This window comes from Salvelinus fontinalis, chromosome 23 (genome assembly GCF_029448725.1).
Source record: "Salvelinus fontinalis isolate EN_2023a chromosome 23, ASM2944872v1, whole genome shotgun sequence".
Taxonomy (NCBI): domain Eukaryota; kingdom Metazoa; phylum Chordata; class Actinopteri; order Salmoniformes; family Salmonidae; genus Salvelinus; species Salvelinus fontinalis.
Window position 1 is genome coordinate 15,622,851 of NC_074687.1, and position 22,548 is coordinate 15,645,398.

General features: G+C 43.0%; 1 protein-coding gene across 1 annotated transcript; it reads right to left on the reverse strand.

The window, feature by feature from the left end:
• Positions 1–8,475: 8,475 nt before the first annotated feature.
• LOC129820898 (LON peptidase N-terminal domain and RING finger protein 2-like) lies at positions 8,476–21,571 on the reverse strand. The gene is made up of 10 exons (XM_055877999.1): positions 19,881–21,571; positions 15,210–15,328; positions 14,513–14,635; positions 13,486–13,647; positions 13,084–13,406; positions 12,843–12,957; positions 12,409–12,530; positions 11,906–12,227; positions 11,500–11,649; positions 8,476–11,385 (listed from the first exon to the last, which is right to left on the reverse strand). Exons 1-10 carry the CDS (start codon positions 20,638–20,640, stop codon positions 11,227–11,229), a joined length of 2,355 nt encoding a protein of 784 aa, XP_055733974.1. The 5' UTR covers positions 20,641–21,571; the 3' UTR covers positions 8,476–11,226.
• Between the last annotated feature and the right edge of the window lie 977 nt (positions 21,572–22,548).

The window sequence follows — 22,548 nt, forward strand, 5'->3', positions numbered from 1 at the left end:
TGTAAAGCATCACCAACAGAGGAAGCTGAATCGGTCAGGGCCTGAGTGAGGGCAGTAGAGAGATAGAGGGAGCCGCTGCTCCCCCTATCCCCAACAGAAATTAATCCAAACGTGCTGAATTTATGTGCCATGCTGATTAGCTCACAATAATGTATTTTTAAGCTTTTTTTTGTAGTCTTCATAAAACGACATCAATTTACATTTTAGCAGACGTTTTAACCAGAGCGATTTACAGGAGCAATTGGGGTTATGTGCCTTGCTCAGGGGCACATTACCAGATTGTTCACCTAGTCGGCTTGGGGATTCAAACCAGCTACCTTTTTCGGTTACTGGCCAAACACACTTAACTGCTAGGCTACCTGCCATCCATGCATATAGCCAACCTAAATTACGTCTAAACTAGGTATGAACAATAATTATATACACAACATGCAACAACTTCAAAGATTTTACCAAGTTAAAGTTCATATAAGGAAATCAGTCAATTGAAATAAATAAATTAGTCCTTAATCTAAAGATTTCACATGACTGGGAATACAGATATGCATTTGGTGGTCACAGATACCTTAAAAAAGGTAGGGACATGGATCAGAAAACCAGTCAGTATCTGGTGAGACTATCATTTGCCTCATGAGTATGACACATCTCCTTTGCATAGAGTTGATCAGGCTGTTGATTGTGGCCTGTGGAATGTTGTCTCACTCCTCTTCATGTGGCTTTGTGAAGTTGCTGTATATTGGCGGGAACTGGACAGGTCGATCCAGAGCATCCCATACATGCTCAATGGGTGACATGTCTGGTGAGTATGCAGGCCATGGAAGAACTGGGACATTTTCAGCTTACATTGTGTACAGATCCTTGCGACATGGGGCCGTGCATTATCATGCTGAAACATGAGGTGATGGCGGCTGATGAATGACACAACAATGGGCCTCAGGATCTCGTCACGGTATCTTTGTGCATTCAAATTGCCATTGATAAAATGCAATTGTGTTCGTTGTCCGTAGCTTATGCCTGCCCATACCATAACCCCACCACCACATGGGGCACTCTGTTCACAATGTTTACATTAGCAAACCGCTCGCCCACACAGCGCCATACACATGGTCTGCGGTTGTGAGGCCGTTTGGACGTAATGCTAAATTCTCTAAAACTATGATGGAGGTGGCTTATGGTAGAGAAATGAACATTAAATTATCTGGCAATAGCTCTGGTGGACATTCCTGCAGTCAGCATGCCAATTGTCAATCTGTGGCCTTGTGTTGTGTGACAAAACTGCACATTTTAGAGTGGCCTTTTATTGTCCCCAGCACAAGGTGCACCTGCGTAATGATCATGCTGTTTAATCAGCTTCTTGATATTCCACACCTGTCAGGTGGATGGATTATTTTGGCAAAGGTGAAATACTCACTAACAGGGATGTAAATTAATTTGTGCACAAACTCTGAGTGAAACAAGCTTTGTGTGTGTATGGGATCTTTAATTCAATCAATCAATCAAGTTTATTTTATATAGCCCTTCGTACATCAGCTAATATCTCAAAGTGCTGTACAGAAACCCAGCCTAAACCCCAAACAGCTAGTAATGCAGGTGTAGAAGCACGGTGGCTAGGAAAAACTCCCTAGAAAGGCCAAAACCTAGGAAGAAACCTAGAGAGGAACCAGGCTATGAGGGGTGGCCAGTCCTCTTCTGGCTGTGCCGGGTGGAGATTATAACAGAACTTTGCCAAGATGTTCAAAAATGTTCATAAGTGACAAGCATGGTCAAATAATAATCATGAATAATTTTCAGTTGGCTTTTCATAGCCGATCATTAAGAGTTGAATTTCAGCTCATGAAACATGGGACCAATGCGTTTATATTTTTGTTCAGTATATTTTGTTTACAATGTATCAATAAACCGTTTATTATATTACGGTAAGGTGTAACTCACAATATATTTATGTGCTCTCTCTCTCTTCTGTCTGTTAGATTAGGCTTTCAGCCAGTTTTCTCTTATCAGTTAACTCTTATCTTATTGCTTCAAGATGTCCACCATTGTTCCTGTACCCAAGAAAGCAAAGGTAACTTAATTAAATGACTATTGCCCTGTAGCACTCACTTCTGTCATCATGAAGTGCTTTGAGAGGCTAGTTAAGGATCATTTCACCTCCACCCTACCTGACACCCTAGATCCACATCGACAGGACCGCAGTGGAGAAGGTGAAGAGCTTCAAGTTCCTCGGTGTACTCAGTGTACACATCACACGCCCCCATTCTCATCGACGGGGCTGTAGTGGAGCAGGTTGAGAGCTTCAAGTTCCTTGGCGTCCACATCAACAACAAAGTAACATGGTCTAAGCACACCAAGACAGTTGTGAAGAGGGCACGACAAAACCTATTCCCCCTCATGAGACTGAAAAGATTTGTCATGGGTCCTTAGATCCTCAAAAGATTTTACAGCTGCACCAGAGAGCATCCTGACTGGTTGCATCACTGCCTGGTATGGAAACTGCTCAGCCTCCGACCGCAAGGCACTACAGAGGGTAGTGCGTATGGCCCAGTACATCACCGGGGCCAAGCTTCTTGCCATCCAGGACCTCTATACCAGGCGGTGTCAGAGGAAGGCCCTAAAAATCGTCTAAGACTCCAGCCAGCCCTACCTGCCGTCAAAGACTCTTTAACAACCCTACCTGCATGTACATAATTATCACAAATACCTCAACACCAGTGCCCCCGCACATTTACACATTGGCTCTGCACCGGTACCCCCGCTATTGTTATTTACTGCTGCTCTTTAATTATTTGTTTTTCTTATTTATCTCTTACTTTTTTTAACTTTACATTTTTGGGGTATTTTCTTAAAACTGCATCATTGGTTAAGGCCTTGTAATTAAGCATTTCACTGTAAGGTCTACACCTGTTGTATTCAGCGCATGTGACAAATAAAATTTGATTTGACAATCTGAAACGGTCCACCCACACAGACAGTGTGGTGAAGGCAGCGCAACAGCGCCTCTTTAACCTCAGTAGGCTGAAGAAATTTGGCTTGGCCCCTAAGACCCTCACAAACTTTTACAGATGCACAATTGAGAGCATCCTGCCGGGCTGTATCACCGCCTAGGATGGCAACCACAGGGCTCTCCAGAGGGTGGTGCGGTCTGCCCAACGCATCACCGGGGGCACACTGCCTGCCCTCCAGGACACCTACAGCACCCGATGTCACAGGAAGGCCAAAAACATAATCAAGGACATCAACCACCCGAGCCACGGCCTGTTCACCCCACTATCATCCAGAAGGCGAGGTCAGTACAGGTGCATCAAAGCTGGGACCGAGAGACTGAAAAACAGCTTCTATGTCAATGCCATCAGACTGTTAAATAGCCATCACTAGCCGGCTACCACCCGGTTACTCAACCCTGCACCTTAGAGGCTGCTGCACTATGTACATAGATATTAAATCACTAGTCACTTTAATAATGTTTACATACTGTTTTTTCTCATTTCATATGTATATACTGGATTCTGGTCAATGCCACTCTGACATTGCTCATCCTAATACTTATATATTTCTTAATTCCCTTCTTTTACTTTTAGATTTGTGTGTACTGTTAGATAGTACTGCACTTTTGGAGCTAGGAACATGGGCATTTTGCTACACCCACAATAACATCTGCTAAATATGTGTATGTGACCAACACAATTTGATTTGATATCAATCAAAAAGAACGACAAACTGTAACGTCTGCTTCCAACTCACTCTCAAACACATAGATCCCCAGCCCACTCTCCAGATTCCAATCACCTGAATTTTGATCACCTGTTCACACACCTGTATGTCATTATCACGTGTAACGGATGTGAAATGGCTAGCTAGTTAGCGGGTACGCGCTACTAGCGTTTCAATCAGTTACGTCACTTGCTCTGAAACATAGAAGTAATGTTGTCCCTTGCTCTGCAAGAGCCGTATCCTTTGTGGAGCGATGGGTAACGATGCTTCGTCGGCGACCGTTGTTGATGAGTGCAGAGGGTCCCTGGTTCGGTGAGGGGACGTACTAAAGTTATACTCACTCTCAAACACATAGATCCCCAGCCCAGATTCCAATCACCTGAATTTTGATCACCTGGTCACACACCTGTATGTCATTATCACGTGTAACGGATGTGAAATGTCTAGCTAGTTAGCGGGTACGCGCTACTAGCTTTTCAATCAGTTACGTCACTTGCTCTGAAACCTATAAGTAATGTTGCCGCGGCTTTTGTGGAGCGATGGGTAACGACGCTTCGTGGGTGTTGATGTGTGCAGAGGGTCCCTGGTTCGCGCCCGTGTCGGGGCGAGGGGACGGTTTAAATTTATACTGTTACACACGCACTATTTTGTTCAGTTCTTTGCACCCCGTTATTGTGAGGTGTTGTTTGTTTTGTGACGGAGCGCTGTTTTTCCTGTAATTTAATCCTGTGTATGATAGTTTTTGCCTGCCTCACTAACTACGCCTTTTGCTATTCCCTGCCTGTACTTTAGCCTATCAGATTTCCTGTTATCAACCAATTGCCTGATCTCCCGGATGACGTTACTAGCCTTTTCCTTGCCTGTCCTGTTGCCTTTTTGGACCCCCTGTGTATGACCTTCTGCATGCCCCTGGACCCAGCTAACTGCCTCCTCCTGTGGTCCTTTACAAATAAACTCCTGCTGCGCCCTGCGCTTGAAACCAACTCTCTGTCTCCCATCGTGTCCATTACACAAACAGTCTGTCATTCAGAAAAGGAAGTCTTGTCGCCTTAGTGCAGACAATATTTACAATGGTAAATGAGCTAAACGGCTGAATCATCCTGAATCAATACATCCTCTCAAAACCAACATCAACCTACAAGAACACCCTCCATCTTTCTCAGAGGCCTGTGTTGTAGGGTACACAGTAACATTGGGAATGTCACCAACCGCCAGCTCTGTCAGATGAGTTAATTAGAGCATGTGAAATGGAAGCAGTGATAAATATTTCACCACTGATGTCAACCCTGGTATTTTTCTTGGGTTCTGTCCCCTTTCCTGCATCATGTCCCATTGTTTCCACCACAACAGATATCAGCAGAATTTTTGCAAGCTCCTCTCATGTCATCCGGAATGGCTGAATTGTCAGTGTGCAGGCAGTCCCTGTGTCCCAAATCCTGGTGCTCTTTACACAGATCAGTTCCCTACATGTACCCCGTGACTCAACTAAGACAGGCCCAAAATTCATAAAGTTATATAACAGTAGTCTTCGATGATGAACTAGGTTAGTCTAACTGTCCCATCAACATTACAGTACTAAAGGCTGTAACCGTGTTTATCTTGCAGCCATCGTTAAAAGTGGCCCCCTAGTTCTCATGGCCACAGCTGCCTATACAATGTGGCGACATCACAGTTCATCTAGCTGCCAGAAATAGGACATGCTGGGTATTGTTTGACCAGGCTGCTAAGGCCCTGGACTGTGGGAAAATGTATTGAATTATGTATGTTACATGCCACATGACTGGTTCACTTCTGTGGGGTTGTAATAGTGGGATTCCTGAGTGTGTGGGCTGGAGGCAGGTAGGTGATGTAATACATGGTTGAATTCTATTTCTCTGGCATCACATGGCTTTTATGATTTGATCATCTCAGTCAAAAGGGTTGTCATTGCAACATAAGAGCATTTCATTCTGTGTTTGCACTGCGACATCACTCATACTGCAGTCTATTGTTATTCTATCTCATATACACTGAGTGTACAAAACATTAAGAACACCTGCTCTTTCCATGACAGCCTGACCAGGTGAAAGCTATGACCCCTTAATGATGTCACTTGTTAAATCTACTTCAGTGTAGATGAAGGGCAGGATACAAGTTAAATGAAGATGTTTAAGCCTTGAGACAATTGAGACATGGATTGTGTATGTGCCATTCAGAGGGTGAATGGGCAAGACAAAAGATGTGCCTTTGAACAGGGTATGGTAGATAGTGCCAGGCACACCGGTTTGTGTCAAAAACTGCAACGCTGCTGGGTTTTTCACACTCAACAGTTTCTGGTGTGTATCAAGAATGGATGGTGGACCAAAGGACTTCCAAGCAACTTGACAACTGTGGAAAGCATTGGAGTCAACATGGGCCAGCATCACTGTGAAACTCTTTCGACACCTCATAGAGTCCATGCCCTGACGAATTGAGGCTGTTCTGAGGGCAAAAGGGGGGAGGTGCAACTCAATAATAGGATGTTGTCCTTAATGTTTTGTACACTGTGTATCATGTACTTTCAATGTCAATACCCTATACATTACAATGATGTCACTTTCCAAATTGTATTCCCTCATAAAATCTAAATTGGCAAAATGGGAATAAAACAGTTCTTATGTTTCTCTCATGCAAGCAGATCCAAAAGATTCCCATAATGTCTCATCAATAATTACAGTCTATAAAAGTACAGTAAAGTTCAATATCTAAGCATCCAGACATAATAATTGAACATTGTCTATCGCAACAGATCTGCCCTTCCATCAGAAAAGATACTGTAGATGGTTGGGTAAACAGAAGAGATTCAACTGTGTGTGTGGTCTGTCCCAGCAACAGTGAGCCCCCTCCTTCCATACACACACACTGTGACCCAACTGAAGCCGTCGATCAAGTCAGACCAGTGCCAAGCAACATAAATTAACCTGGGGGGGGGGGGATGCCTGGCAGTGTGTGTGTGAGCACCTACTTGGAAGCAAGAATGGAAAACGAGCAGACACATTGAAGAGGCGGGAGGCACCGACTTGGGAGCGCAAATGAACGAACACTCAGAGCGATTAAATTCTTCCCATTTTTACAGCCTTACAGTTAACTACCTTCACAATCTGTGGTGTTTGATAACAGTCACACCTTGCTCACACGCGTGAAGTGACGCTCATAGCTGTGGAGGCCCACAGTAATGTTTGACCACATGGTGGCAGTGGAGAGTTACAGTAGATTAGTCACACCGTGCTCATCTACTTCTTCCTCCTCCAGCCACAGAGAAAAGCAGAAAAGAGGAACTGTTTGCATAATTGGGCAGCAGGCAGGGGAAAACAGGCATTGTTGGTTCTGGACCTGTACAGCAAACAGGTGCGTGTGTAACTCAAAACCCTCAGCCAATTTCACGCACCTCCAATTTCACGCACGCACACATAGGTTCATTACAAAAATATAATCAAAATCAAATGAGATGCCATCAAACATAATATCTCATGGGATCTGTTGGTTCAAGCATCATGCCAAGATAAAGTGATCAGAGGTTACGGTTGCAGGCTTCTGTACTGTCAGGCAGCACTGAGTGAGTGAGTACGCACCTTCGTGTTTGAGGGTGTGTTGGTCATGTTATTTTGGGAAACAGCCTGAGGGAAACAGGAAAGGGCTGCAGCAGGATCAGCCTGACGGAAACAGGAAAGGGCTGCAGCAGGATCAGCCTGAGATGACAGTTGGATGATGACTTACACAAGTCTCCTACCACAACAAAAATATCACACAAATATTTTACAGAGACCCCTCAACCCTAGTGCTTCTGTCTCATGTATAGATGCGTTTAGATATACCTTAAACCATATATAAACATACATAGACTGTAAGCTATACACTTTCTCAAGCTGATTGATGTAAACACACTGCACAATACACACATACTTCAAATTACTCAAATCTATTGGGCAACAGATTACTGTTCTGAATCAACATGTTCACCTTATGAACCAAGGCCTGATATTGACATTTGTGCTGAGCATCTAGGTGACCGTCAAAGTCAGATTGGGGTGTGGTCTGGTCTATCTGTCGGCCTGTTGTTACAAAGGGAGAACCTGAGCTGTTTCTGTCTGTATGTCTGTCAACTCAGCACCCCAAAAATCCACACAGTGACTCATCTACTGTAACTCTCCACTGCCACCATAACTATGATCGCAACTTCACCTTGCCCAGCAACAGCCACACTGTGGAGTCTATATAAAAATCACCTCCAATGACAGAGCCCAGGAGAAAAATGAAAAACTTTGAAATTCTGTCATTCCCCCTGAGCTGCTCATATAAGCCATACCCAAAAACAGAAGGGTGACCCAAACTAAATCTTAATGTCTTGGAAAATAAATGATCCTCTTCCTTTGTGTTAGAAAACTAACATAGCCAAGTAGGTGGTGGCCCTTTAATCTGAGCAGGCCTCACTCCAGGCCAGTGTTAGACTGCCCTTCAGTTTGGGTCTGGAGTTATTCCTGAAGAGCAAAAACTCCTGACCCTAATACATCATTGGGCAAGCATAATTGGGAGTCAATCTATAGTTGTGTATTTTTCTAACCAAGGGCTGAGATTTGTATAGACTGATTGAGACCGAGTCTGTTATGGCTGGTTTATAAATCAGCCCAAACAGACACTGCCTGAAGTGAAACAGTCCCTGTGAAGTTACGTAAGCAGAGCGTCCACATCAAGGCCAGAAAGTAACATTCAATAAAACCTTCCAGGATAAAACAGACAACAGCAAGTAAACAGGTTATAAAACAAGACATTTAAGTAAAACAAGCCAAATGGAGCTGCAGATGTCAAAAGAACAATAGTCCCAGAACATTTCCTATTTAATCTATCCCATACTTACCAGGTTGAAAGTAGAGACAACACTAAGAAAATGACTCAAAACGGCTCGCAGTAGACACGTTTTAGGGTATTCTACAAAAAATTTAATAAATACTTCCAGAGATTTATCTTCCTCGATTAGTCATTTGCATGTAATGTTCTCGGTCTCCTCAAAACATGCTCTTAATACGTTTTGTATTGTGGCTTAGTTGGTTCAGCTTCCTCTTCAGAGACACTATATATACACACAAAAGTATGTGGACACCCCTTCAAATTAGTGTATTCGGCTACTTTAGCCACACCGTTTGCTGACAAGTGTATAAAATTTTTAAAACGAGCACACAACCATGCAATCTCCATAGACAAACATAGCAGTAGAAAGGCCCTACTGAAGAGCTCAGTGACTTTCAACGTGCCACCGTCATAAGACACCAACAGGTCAATTGATAAAGTTTCAGCCCTGGTCAACAACTGTAAGTGCGGTTATTGTGAAGTGGAAACGTGTAGGAGCATCAACGGCTCAGCCGCAAATTGGTAGGCCACACAAGCTCAAAGAACGGAACATCGGAGCTGAAACGCGTAGTGAGTAAAAATTGTCTGTCCTCGGTTTCAACACTCACTACCAAGTTCCAAACAGCCTCTAGAAGCAACATCGGCATAAGAACTGCTCTCAACGAACTTCATGAAATGGGGTTCCATGGCCGAGCAGCTGCACAAAAGCCTAAGATCATCATGCGCAACGCCAAGCATCGGCTGGAGTGGTCTAAAGCTCGCCGTCATCGGACTCTGGAGCAGTGGAAACGCACTCTCTGGAGTGATGAATCATGCTCACTATCTGATAGTCCAACGGATGAATCTGGGTTTGGCGGATGCCAGGAAAACGCTACCTACCCGAATGCATAGTGCCAACTATACATTTTGGTGGAGGAGGAATAATGGTCTGGGGCCATTTTTCATGGTTCGAGCTAAGCCCCTTGGTTTCAGTAAAGGGAAATCTCTACAGGATACAATGGCATTCTGTGCTTCCAACTTTGCGAAAACAGTTTGGGGAAAGCTCTTTCCTGTTTCAGCATGACAATACCCCTGTGCACAAAGCGAGGTCCATACAGAAATGGTTTGTCAAGATCGGTGTGGAAGAACTTGACTGGCCTGCACAAAGCCCTGACCGCAACCCCCTCTAACGCCTTTGGGATTAATTGGAACGCTGACTGCGAAATAGGCCTGATCGCTCAACATTAGTGCCGACCTCACTAAGGCTCGTGGCTGAACGGAGGCAAGTCACCCACTAAATGATGGAACATTGCTGCGAAAGACTTCCCAGAAGAGTGGAAGCTATTATAGCAGCAAGGGGGGGGACCAACTCCATATTAATGCCGATGATTTTGGAATGAGATGTTCAACAAGGTGCCCACATACTTTTGGTCATGTAATGTCACATTGCAATGAAATGACGATAGCTAAATCTTTCTTTCTGAACACTTCAAGGAAAACAATCAGAAACCAAATACATCTCAGGCATCTCTTGATCCAGAAAAAAATTGCTATATCTCCTTTCAGAAATAAACAAGTCATAACACCAGCCAAAAGAGGCGCTACACGTGTCATACAGATCAGGAGAAACAACTAAATAATTACACTTAAATAAGACATTGTAAAGGCCTCAGATTTAACATTGATAATCACACAGTTAAATCATCCAATTCACATTGACCACACATAATATACATAGCAGAAGAGAAACAAGACATGAAACAGAATAGTTTAACCCCATTTCCTTCCCAGAGACACTTACAGTACATACATTACCATTGTTGTTTTGGACTATCATTCAGATTATCATAGTTTGATTACATGTTCATAAACAATGTCAAGTTACAGTAGGGAAATTGTTTTAATGTCTTAATTTTACTGAAAGTAAAAAATAAATAAAATAAAAAAAAGTTACATTTAGATTATGTCTACCAATAACTGAGTTTAACCCCAAATCTCTTCCATCTACATACATACCAATTTCAGGACGCTTGCATTTCTTTCAGATGCACTACTACTTCACCACTCTATTGAGGCACATGCCTGGGCTAGACGCAGAGCTTCAGGTTTTGCATCTATATCCCTAGTCATGTAGAAATGAGTGCAGAAAAGCCATTTAAACAGGAGCACATTCTCATATGTAGACCTTCTACTCCATTCGGTGGTTTCTATCTCTCTTGGTCTTACATGTGTCTCTCACCATAGTCAGCAGGGATTGAACAGAAACATAACAACATCCAAACTAAAGACAACCCAATACAATACCGATTTGTATTATTTTTCAGTCAAACAAATTATCTTTTGGTACGTGTCAGGTCTTTTTTAAATATTTGTTTTTATACTAAATGTACAATATTAAGAAAATTGTATAAGTCACACCATCATGGACTCGACACAGTTATGTGGTCAGCTTAGTTCTGGTGCATCATGACAGTCACCAGTTCTATTATCTTGACATCTTATTCCCTCCCTAAGAGAGGGGACAGAGGAAGCTGAGAGATAGCGTGACATAATTCAGTCAAACCTAATGTCTAAGGGAGTCAAAGGCATCGCCCTCATATCAAGTCTGATGAGTGGGTTTAATGAACAAGTGAATGACCATGCATGGTCCTAGCGGTTATGGAGGCGGCTGAGCGGTCATCGGGGTCTCTTGCGCGTGACGAAGATAAGGACCCTGCGGATGGCAATGAGGCGGTCCTTGAGGGACGGCATTGCCAGGATGGTGAGCTGGGCACGGTTATCCAGAGGCAGAACAGCCAACAGCCACCAAGCCCACGCTGGACCACTGGGATTACTCTGGAGGGAGGGATAAATGCAGCCCATTCAATCCCTATATGACATACAAGTGTGATTCTCACCAGGAGAGACGTGTGTGTGTGTGTGTGTGAAATGGTTAGGTTAGTGTCGTACCTGTGGGTCAGGGTCCTTCCAGGGCAAGTGTCCAAAGTGGCTGATTATCTGGCTCTTCATGTTATCTTTGAGGGAGGTGAACCAGCCACTGGCCTGGTCGTACACAGAGACATAAAGCTTCTGCAGCTCTGCTAGTTCCTGGCCCTCCACCTGACCACAAAATATATAATACAGTTAGCACACAAAGTACACACACAATGGAACACACACGGTTGGGATGGAAGACTGAGGATCACATACACACTCCAATCATACACATATCAAACACATACACAAAACGTACAAAAGTGAGGATATGAATATCTATCTAGATCTATCCAAATACCTCTAATGCACTCTTTGTATCCACATGCATGCAAAACCATCCTCACACACAGCATTAGCCAGTACACACCAACACACACACCTTCTTATCCTCCAGGTAGTCGATCTTGGCCGTGTTGTATCCGTCTCTCTGACCGTGGCTCAGCACTTTGAAGCGGGACACTCCAATGGTGTCGACCACGGACCTCCCATCGGGGAAGAACTTAACATCCCGGACCTCCAGCATGCAGCCATAGTCAGCGAAACCCTTCAACTCGTCAGCGATGCACATGCCAAACCGTTTGGTTCCGGTCTCCATGGAGCGGCGGATCATGAGGCGGTAGCATGGTTCGAAGACGTGCAATGGACAGGGGATGGTGGGGAAGGCCATGGTGCACACAAAGATTGGCACTTCCTGGTTCAAGCTAGGGTGTAAGGAGGGATACAAGATTGGTCAGCAATTAGCTGAAAAGGCAGGGCTGTTGAAGTGCAGTTAACTCACTGACGATGCTACTACGTGATTAATTTACCATAAAATCAATGGCTATGTAAAGTGATTATATTTGTGTTTGTGTGCTAATGCGTTTGTGAGTGCGAGAGACTCACTTCGACAGTTCCTTCATCTCCTCCTCGTGGATCTTCTTCCTCTCCTCCAGCTCGTCTCCAAGGTAACGCTGCAGCACCTCCTCCATCAGCAGGGTCTTGTTGTACCCTCTAGTGGCCAGATACTGGTATTATACAGAACACAAAGGAATAGGACGTTACATTCACATTCTACTGGATCATCCATGTCTTTGGTGAATTATCCTTTAATTATATATTGTCCCAATATCCTACTTCACTCCCTGTGTCGGAGGAAGCTTTGTGCTAACTTTGTTTTGGTCACGCTAAACCATACCTCAGACACTCAACAAACACAGAACAGAGATTATATTGTATTACAGACAGCCCTAAGCCATCATTTTTCATAATCACCAGGTCTGCCTTAAGCCATCTATCCACATACAGAGTACAGCTACTTCCTGTGTGTGTGTGTTTACCTCTGAGAGGTTCTCTTTGCAGAGAGGGCAATTGGGGTTGTGGTCCAGACAGCGCTCCAGACACTTGAGGCAGAAGGTGTGTCCACAGGGGGTGGTGACGGGCTCATAGAACAGCCTGAAGGAAACACAATAACATAGGCTTTATCAGTTGAAGTAATTGTCAGTATTGACTGAAAATCAAACACTGAGTGGCTAATCGTAAATGCATAATTGTGTGGTGGTTGGTTGGTGGTCCTCTTACCTCATACAGAGGGAGCACTCCATATCTCTACTGTCGAGCAGGTCTGCAGTCACTGTCCTCCTCCCGGGGGAAGCAGCAGGAGGGTGAGAGGAGGAATAGGCTTGATCTGGTCTGGGCAGTTTGGAGGGGGCGTTGAAGGCTGGGCTGTCCCCACTATGTCTCCTCTTGAGGCCTCCTGGGGGGGCAGGCAGGGCAGCCAGGACACTGGCCAGGCTCTTGGCGTCTTCTAGCAGAGGCTTCTCAGCTTCACTGCTGGGGGACAGGGGGTGTTTGGAGGAGTAGGAGGGACCCTCGCAAGGAGAACTCGCACTGAATGCTGGGTCCTGGAGAGGAGAAGACTGGAGTTACTAGGAGAAGTAGGTGTGTGGGGAGGTAAGTGTGTGTGTGTGTGTGTGTGCCGACCTGAGAGGAGCAGCCAGGCCTCTGTCGGGTGGTGAGGGGGTGTAGAGAGCTGAGCAGGGCGGGGGGCTTAAGGCGGCGAGTGGAGGGACCACCCTGTAGGGGATGTAGGGGAGTGGGCTGACCGTCTTTTTCAAACGCTGACGAGAACAGCTCACTAAGCAGCTACAGAAACACACACTGTCAGTCAACACGCTCATACAATGTCATAGCATTCATAAGTAGCTTATAACTAGTACCCAGAGTTTAAAAGGGAATATGGTGGAAATACAGGACAATGGCTCAAACTGGACAGACTGCCTTGTCATAGTGACAGTACTAGTGGTGGAAAAAGTACCCAATTGTCATACTTGAGTCAAAGTAAAGATACCTTAATAGAAAATGACTCAAGTAAAAGTGAAAGTCACCCAGTAAAATACTACTTGAGTAAAAGTCTAAAAGTATTTAGTTTTAAATATACTTAAGTATCAAAGTAAAACATAATATACAAACGAAGCATGTGTGTTTAGTGAGTCCGCCATATTACAGACAGTAGGGGATATTAATAAGTGTGTGAATTGGACCATTTTCCTGTCCTGCTACGCATTCAAAATGTACTTTTGGGTTTTAGGGAAAATGAAAAGTAAAAGTAAAAAATATATATAAATTAGGAAGTACAGATACCACAAAAACCAACTTAAGTAGTATTTTTACTTTACACCACCGGACAGTACATGCTGCAGTGAATATGTAACAGCAGTGGAGCTACTAAAACAGGCCACAGTGACAGCAGGGGATAGGCCTGGAATAGCTCCCCAGCTAAGAAAGCTGGAATGGGGGCATTGCGTCATCAACTAGTGTGGAGCAGAGCAGGATTTAAAACCAAACTAATCCGGTCTGGTAAGCATGGAGACAGATTTACACTGTCATATCGTACATAGTAATACTGCATTTTTATATAATTGTGATGTGACATTAAGGGGCATTACGTTTGTGGTTAAGTCTGTAATTGAAGTAGATGGACAAAAGTTTTTTTTAACTTGTGTATTACCTTCTGAGCTTCCAGCTTCACTCTCACCCAATCAGGCTTGAGTGCTACACACATGAAGTACTCCTTTAAGGCCTCATCATTGTAGTTGGCTTTACTCAGGGCTGAGGCCTTGATGTAGTGGGCCTGGGGAAAAACACAGATGAGAGGGTGTTTTGAGTAGGGAAACACCAAAGTGAGTAGGAAATACTCTGATGGCATTTCAACTAAACCTCTAAAGTATTTTCAAAACACTGATAATCTATCATCTAAATATTGTTACAGTGAGCGGCCTAAACGACCTAAGAGAGAACCATTTAAAAACAGGGGAAACATGGGAATAGAAGGTAATTCTTGTCATAACCCCTGGGTTAGATTTCCAGGGGCTCTTCAACCTAGTCAACATAAGCTCTTCCCTATTGACACTAGTGCCTGGTTTTCAAGTCTATATGATCTATTTTGCATGTCTATCAGCTGCTGTCATTTGCATTATAACATACACAAGCTTGTAGCATCGAAACTCACAGACTTACAGTCCTGAGCACGTATAGTGTATTGGATGCTGACTGGGTTAGACTGTGGCTGTGGAGATGTGATGGGTAGTTCATGACACGACTAGAGACAGGTTAATCCAAGGCCCAGATATACAGAGACCATCTGGTGGTCTAGGTCTATACTCTGCTGGGTTAGGTAGATTGCGTTACATATCAATTTCTCTCACCTTTGGACAGAGAGGTTTGAGTCTGCACAAGCTCTCTGCGTCCTGGATGGCCTGGCTGTAGTTCCTACTGTCCATGTGCAGCTCAGCACGCTGTCCCAGTAGCCTACCTATAGATGGCGCTGTAGAACAGAGAGAACACAGGAAGAATGACAAAATGTCATTTACACCTTTCCACACAGGTACAATGTTGTCAGTGTATACAAGACCACAAAGAACAGTATCAGTTACTATGCAACAATATGTCAACTTATTTCATGTGTCTTTTCTGCAGAAATGTAATGCGACGTTGGATGTTATTCACCCCACACAGTATGAGTAGGGAACACTGGACCAATCCGGAGCATTTCCCTTGAATCAAAATACTGCACCATAGTCGACCATGCAGTCTGTGCCAGGAATAGGTCTACAATGACATGCAACAACCTTCTGGCTAGTGAGAAGGGGAGAGACGAGAGGGTCAACATTCTGATGAATGATTCTGTCCTGTGTGGCTCAGTTGGTAGAGCATGGCGTTTGCACTCACTATTATAAGTCGCTCTGGATAAGAATGTCTGGTAAATTACTTAAATGTAAAAAGTTGAGGCCTCCCGAGTAGCGCGGCGGTCTAGGAGTCACTACACACCCGGGTTTGATCCCAGGCTGTGTCACAACCAGCCGTGACCGGGAGTCCCATAGGGCGGCGCACAATTGGCCCAGCGTCATCCGGGTTAGGGGAGGGTTTGGCCGGCTGGGATGTTCTTGACCCATCGCGCTCTAGCAACTCCTTGTGGTGGGCCGGGCGCCTACAGGCTGACTTCAGTCGTCAGTTGAACGGTGTTTCCTCCGATACATTGGTGCGGCTGGCTTCCGTGTTAAGCAGGCGGGTGTTAAGAAGCGCGGTTTGGTGGGTCATGTTTTGGAGGACGCATGACTCGACCGTAGCCTCTCCCAAGCTCGTTGGGGAGTTTCAGCGATGAGACAAGATTGTAATTGGATATCACGAAATTGGGGATAAAAAAGGCGGTATTTTAACATGTAAAAGTTTATGAATCTTTGGCTCAGTGGATATGACGCCTCTGTGGGTAAAAGCAGTCTGTGTCACCCCCCCTTCTCCTGACTTAAATAAGCAGGTCAGTAGCTGACATTAAAGCAAAAGGAATGGGGTCAGTCAGAGCTTCTGTGCTATGCTGTTGGGCCGGCCTCTACTGAAGCACCAAAGGGCCTCAGCCTGGCTCGCTCTCCTTCCTGACTATGCCTCAATGCTCTCTCTGTAGTAAGGGTCAACACAGGAGTTTTTTCTAGGGAGTTAGGCTAATTACGGGCCCAAGTTTATCCTGGTAAATCTCAGGTCACAAGGTTGGGGAAAACAACTCCTGGCTATCTATATGGAGTGAACTGTTCAGGGCTGACCTGGTGTTTTAACTTTAAATCAAATCAAATTTTATTGGTCACATACACATGGTTAGCTTATGGTTCCGACCATGCAGTAAAATCTAACAAGTAGACTTTAGGAGTGACCTGCATGCCTGCAGCTTGCCTAAAATGAGAAACACGTGGAGCATGTTGGAGAAAATAAAACTAACTGGGGCCTGTCTGTGGTTTATACTGTTTTTCATACAAAAGGGGAGTGAATTTGAAAACCTAAATGAATAATACCTTAACATAACTTAGGAATATTTCAATAGCAGTAGTGGACAACCCTTTAATTTAAAAAGTAGTGTCTTTTAGAGAGATAAGGGTAATGCATTAATTGTCATGGTACAGCTTTCATAAGAGTCTAACTTTCATCAGGGGTTGCAAAAGAGGACTTGTTATTACTGGGTTAAATAATGACCATATTGCAGGTGATGCCACTCGAGGAAATACATGCAACTTATTCCACCATTTGAAACACAGGTATGTAATACAGCATGATGGATGAATGCCAAAAACTTAGGAAGAGGCCAACAAGCGCCATCACAAGAGCAAACAAAGCCCAGGCAAGAATCCATTACGGAATTGTTTGCACACACAACTCCCTATGCAACACAATCTCACCGATGGAATGAAATAAGAGATGCCATAACGTACCACATTGCATTTTTATTGTGTTTGGAGCAAATAATATGCTACAGTTACCAAACGCCAATATAATAATGGACTTGTACATGGTTTGAAATACGGTTACATTTAAAATCAGAAATAAATGCAAAACTAAATGAATGTTTAAAAAACAGGTCTCTTTCTGTAGCAGCATTTTATCATCTTAGAAATCATATGCTGGATCACCTGGTAACCAAATAACTTTCTTTGGCCTGGTGTAAAAAGGGTGGTAATGGAGAGTAACTGTAGTCTTGCTAACACCAGCCGCTCTACGTCCTCGCAGCTGGCTGTGTAGACACGTGGGTCGCGTGTCTGCCAGGCTAGCGTACATGCTGACCACACTGCCCGTGTTGCAAAATAAATGTACACATACATGTTATTCAATCATTTCATCCAAACTGCTAGCGAGCGTATGCGTAGCCAGGCGCTAAAATAGAATGTGGTTCCATTTGACGCATGATGCCCTAAAAGTCCAACCTCTCCCATCTCCTTATTGTTTTTTTGGAGCATATACCCACGTGGGTGATTGAAAGATGAACTGAGGTAAACATTCCAGTCAAATTTGGTTTCCAACCACCATATAAAGTCCACAGAATAATAAGACTGAAGGATGAGAGATTACTAGAAACTAATTAGGTTTCCCCTTTTATCTGAGGATTAATTGTTGGGAGTAGAAAACACACAATTTTGTGTGACACAAAATGGGTGAAAATTCTACAAAATATCCAGAAAAAAGGACCTTGTGCATTTCAGGTAAAATAACAACCCAATGTTTATATCCCAAGACAAATTAGCTACCAACAGCAAGCTAGCTAGCTAAATGTTTCATGTTTTTCGACCTGTCCCCAACTTCATATAGTTGGTTCAGAGTTTTGCTCCTAGTGTGGATGGACAAAATCAACATGCTCGTGCCGGGTCTAGTCAGCATGTAACATGCTGATCACACTGCCTGCGTGAGACTTGCAAAATAAATTTACACATACATGTTATTCAATAATTTCATCAGCATGCTAGCTAAAATGTCCATGAGTGTTTCATGTGTTTCAACCTATCACCAAAAATAACACTGAACAAAAATATAAAATGCAACATACAACAATTTCTAAGATTTTACTGAGTTACAGTTCATACAGTGTAAGGAAATCTATCAATTGAAATAAATTCATTAGGCCCTAAATCTATGGATTTCACATGACTGGGAATAGAAATATTAATCTGTTGGTCACAGATACCTTTAAAAAATGTAGGGGCGTGAATCAGAAAATTGTCCCCAGCACAAGGTGCACCTGTGTAATGACCATGCTGTTTAATCAGCTTCTTGATATGTCACACCTGTCAGGTGGATGGATTTAATTTCAGCTCATGAAACATGGGCCTAACACTTTACATGTTGTAATTATATTTTTGTTCAGAATAGATTATGCATCATGGGTGAATAAAACTGTTTTAAAAAATGATTGGAGTTTTTACAGCAACTTTTTTTTTTAAGTGTTACGTAATGAGAAGCATGTCCCATGTTTTTAGATAATAAATATTATAGTTTCATGTAAGCCTCAACTAGTATAAATCATATCAGTGTTACGGAAGAAACTGCAGCAACTTTGTGTTTTATGCAAATAAATTTGTTTTTTTGTAAAGTAAAATTGTGTAAAATAACCAGAGAATTTAATTCAGAGGCATTTCTGTAATAAGAATTTTGGGTGAAAATTTACAAAATTCAGGCAAAAATGTCAAATGTAATTTAAAATAAGACACTGTGTCAAACTAGGCATCTTAGTCTTCAAAATTAGTTAATTGTTGCAGATGCATAATGTTTTTCAAACAAAATTTTCTACTGCCATGGTTGAAACTGAGAATCACCGCAATGCTGATTTTAAAGATAACCTATGTAGATGTAAAGGATGTGCCACTTATTTAGGCTGCCATGGCCTCTGCTCCAGAGACCATGTTGCCTAAGGCAGGTTGACATTGATTGTCATGAATCTTGCTCTGGAGGCAGAGCAATTTTCACTAGATGGGCCAGCTGCTAAGTCAAAATTAGCTATATCATAGAAATCTAGAAAACAACTATTTTCTTTTTTGCTTTAAAGGTGCAACATGCTAGCTAGTGACCTGACCACTCTGCAGAGCTGCCTCCAGGTCAAGATTCGTGACAAATGCCAACATGCTTACATCCAATAATGTAATTTGTCCCAATAAAAGGCCTACTTATTCTACATAGCCAGTGAGAAAAAGACAACATGTAGTCCAGACAATTTTAATTTAACAGCATAACCATTATGTGAACATTATTAAATAAATCCATGGGGTATGTGACTCAGGAAAGAAATTTGGGTTTGGTAATAAAGGGGGGGTGGGGCTACTGGGTTTATGAAAGGATTTCTTCGAGAACTGAAATGGGTACAGTGTCACCCACTATCGGTGACACAATGTAACCTTTATTTAACTAGGCAAGTCACAATGCGGAGTAGTGATAAGTAGGTCATCTAGACTCCCATATATTTGGTTTTAAATAGGTAAAAGGGAAACATAAAATACACAATCTGTTCTAAAACATATGAATTCGACAATTGCTTATTCAAACTTATTGTAAATGTTACATTATCTTACCCAGTTCTACGGCTTTGTTGTATTTGTCCAGGGCATCAGTGTAATCGTGCTTCTTTCGTGAGACCTCACCTTCTATCCAATGTCTCCTGGCTTTACTTTCAGAGTCGAAACATTTATCCAACAAACTACTGAGAATGACGTTTACTCTAAACCCAATGGACAGGATCTGTCCGTCTCTTTTGTTCAGTTTATGTTTGCATTGTATGCAGTCTTTGACAGTTTCTTCTTCTAAACAATGTTTGCAAAACGTATGGCCGCACTCCAAGGTGGTTGGTTCTGACAGTAAACACCTACAAAGGCGACATGAAAACAAGTCCAAGGGTTCTTCCTCAAACGTCCCATCGGCCTCAACCCCATTGTTTCCATTCCCACTATTATGACAACTCGTTGCCTTCGAATTAATGTTTAACGTCAGCTCCTTCTCGCGAAGAGTCCGTGCTATGTTTTCAACCAGAAGCTGCAATTCGCCTGGCCGAAGTTCGCCAATGTTGGCCGCGGTGCAGTACGAGTCAAGCGCCTCTGCTATCCGCCCGGTCTGGGCCAAAGCCTCAGCTTTGCGCAAACAGAGGCCCCGGTCTGGATGCTGGAGGTCCGCCAGCTGAGAACTATAGATCTCTGCAGCAAGGTCGTAGTCACCTGCCCGGTTTGCTTCCTCTGCCACCTCGAGCATTTCAGGGCATATACCCGCTGCTCCAGGGTTGTATACCGGGTGGACAAACTGCGCCGACTGGTGAGATTGGATTACGTTCTCCATGTTCATCTTGGAATATTACACATAGCAAACTGTGTTCAAAAACACTCCTTCTCACAAAACGTCTTCAGACTAACGTTATAAGGTTACATGTGCCATCGTGAAAGACTCCTGTCGTTTTCCAAGAGAAGAGCTGGTTAGGCCTCGTTCCGCGATAGCCGAATAGAATACGCACCAAACTGGTGACTCCTAAAATTTCAAAATAGTTTGTATGTAGACTTCCCAAATATTTCAGACTATAACGTTGCATGTGCCATATTGAACGATTAGTGTCGTTTTCCAATAGAAGAGCTGGTTAGGCCTCATTCCACGACAGCCGAATATATTACGCACCAAGCATTTGCTAAAATGTCAAATTAGTTTGTATGTAGACATCCCGTTTTTCAAAAGCGATATATTCGGACTCTGTTACGGCACTGTAATGCCGATTTACCTACCCAGCTTTGCTGAATAAACTAGTACAGTAATTCACGAACTGAGGAAGTAGAAGTCGAGTCAATCCTCTTGTTTGGCTGACAACGGCGTTACGCCTCCCCAAATAACAGCAAGTAACGCCAGGTATGTACTTCTAGTCAGCTAAACATTGTTGGCAACTCAAATCCTTCATCGGAGGTTGGCAGACTTTAAAAGTCATTAGAAGGCAAAAGGACGGTTTCCTGGGAGTAACGTTCTGTAGAGCAAAGTTCCGAGTGCAATTTCACGTTACCTGTTTTTATGTAAGACCTGAAACAACCCAATGAATTTCCCTAGCTGGCTAACCTCTCGCGCTCACTGTAGCTGGAAAGCTTAGTTAGTTTCTCTGCCCAGGTCTTGACATTCAAACTTTTCTTGTTCGGTTATAACAATTCATGCCAAAATTCAATTAAAATGAAAGTATCTGGTCCTCGCCGTACTCCATACTGTTGTTCAGTTAGCGACTTCAAATTCAGCTATGATGATTCGCCGAACAAAGCGCAGGGAAGCACGTGACGGTAACTGTGAAACATTATTGGTCCATTAAATGGCTCACTTGTATAACATATCAACATTGCATAACCACTTAACGTCAGTGTTGATCGCCGGGCACTCAGTTCATGTAACAACCTGACATTTATCATCGTTACACTATGTTTTAGAGAAATATATCTGACTAGCGACACTATCCAGGTATGGTAATAGACTACCTAGACCTATTTGTTTCATCTTCATTAGAATTGCACTGGTTATATCACGGGGGGGTGGGAGGGGGGGGGGTGCATTGTTTTATGTAATCCTTTATATAAGAAGCAGCGCTAGAATTACCCTTACATTTGTTTGAGAACACTGCCAAAACATATTGTGATTTAAAAGACACAGAAAACAGCAAAAGGTTATTGCTTTAGATAAAGAAAACGATGTCCACAATGATATACAGTACCTCTCAAATGTAATTTAGGCAGCAGGCTATTTGTATACTATAAACAATCTGTTGAATAATTTGTGCATCTATTTTGCACAAATCTATTTTGTTGTGGTTCAAAAAAGCTTTGTCATTCTTATACTCTTAGCATATGGATTTGTATTTAAAAAAAATTCAATGTCTATCGTCCTGAGTGCAATCCTATCCTTTGAAAATGTGGGCAGAATTACTGGTGGATGTCAGAACATTTAGCCATTGTCAAAACAGAAACTTTAGCCATTATTCAATATGATAAATATGATGACAAGAATATGTCCACCTCAGGTAGCAGGCTAAGTAGCTACAAATAAGAACACAAATCATCATATCTCAGAGTCAATGTGTAATTGCTGTGGATGACTCTCCCTAACTATCTCTTCCTCTCTCCAACTCTAAACCAGGTAACAATGTTTATGTAATTTCAAAGTTGCATAAGGATGACCTCAGCTTTTATGATGACTCACATCTCCCAACATTTCACACACTTATGATGCTGCTGC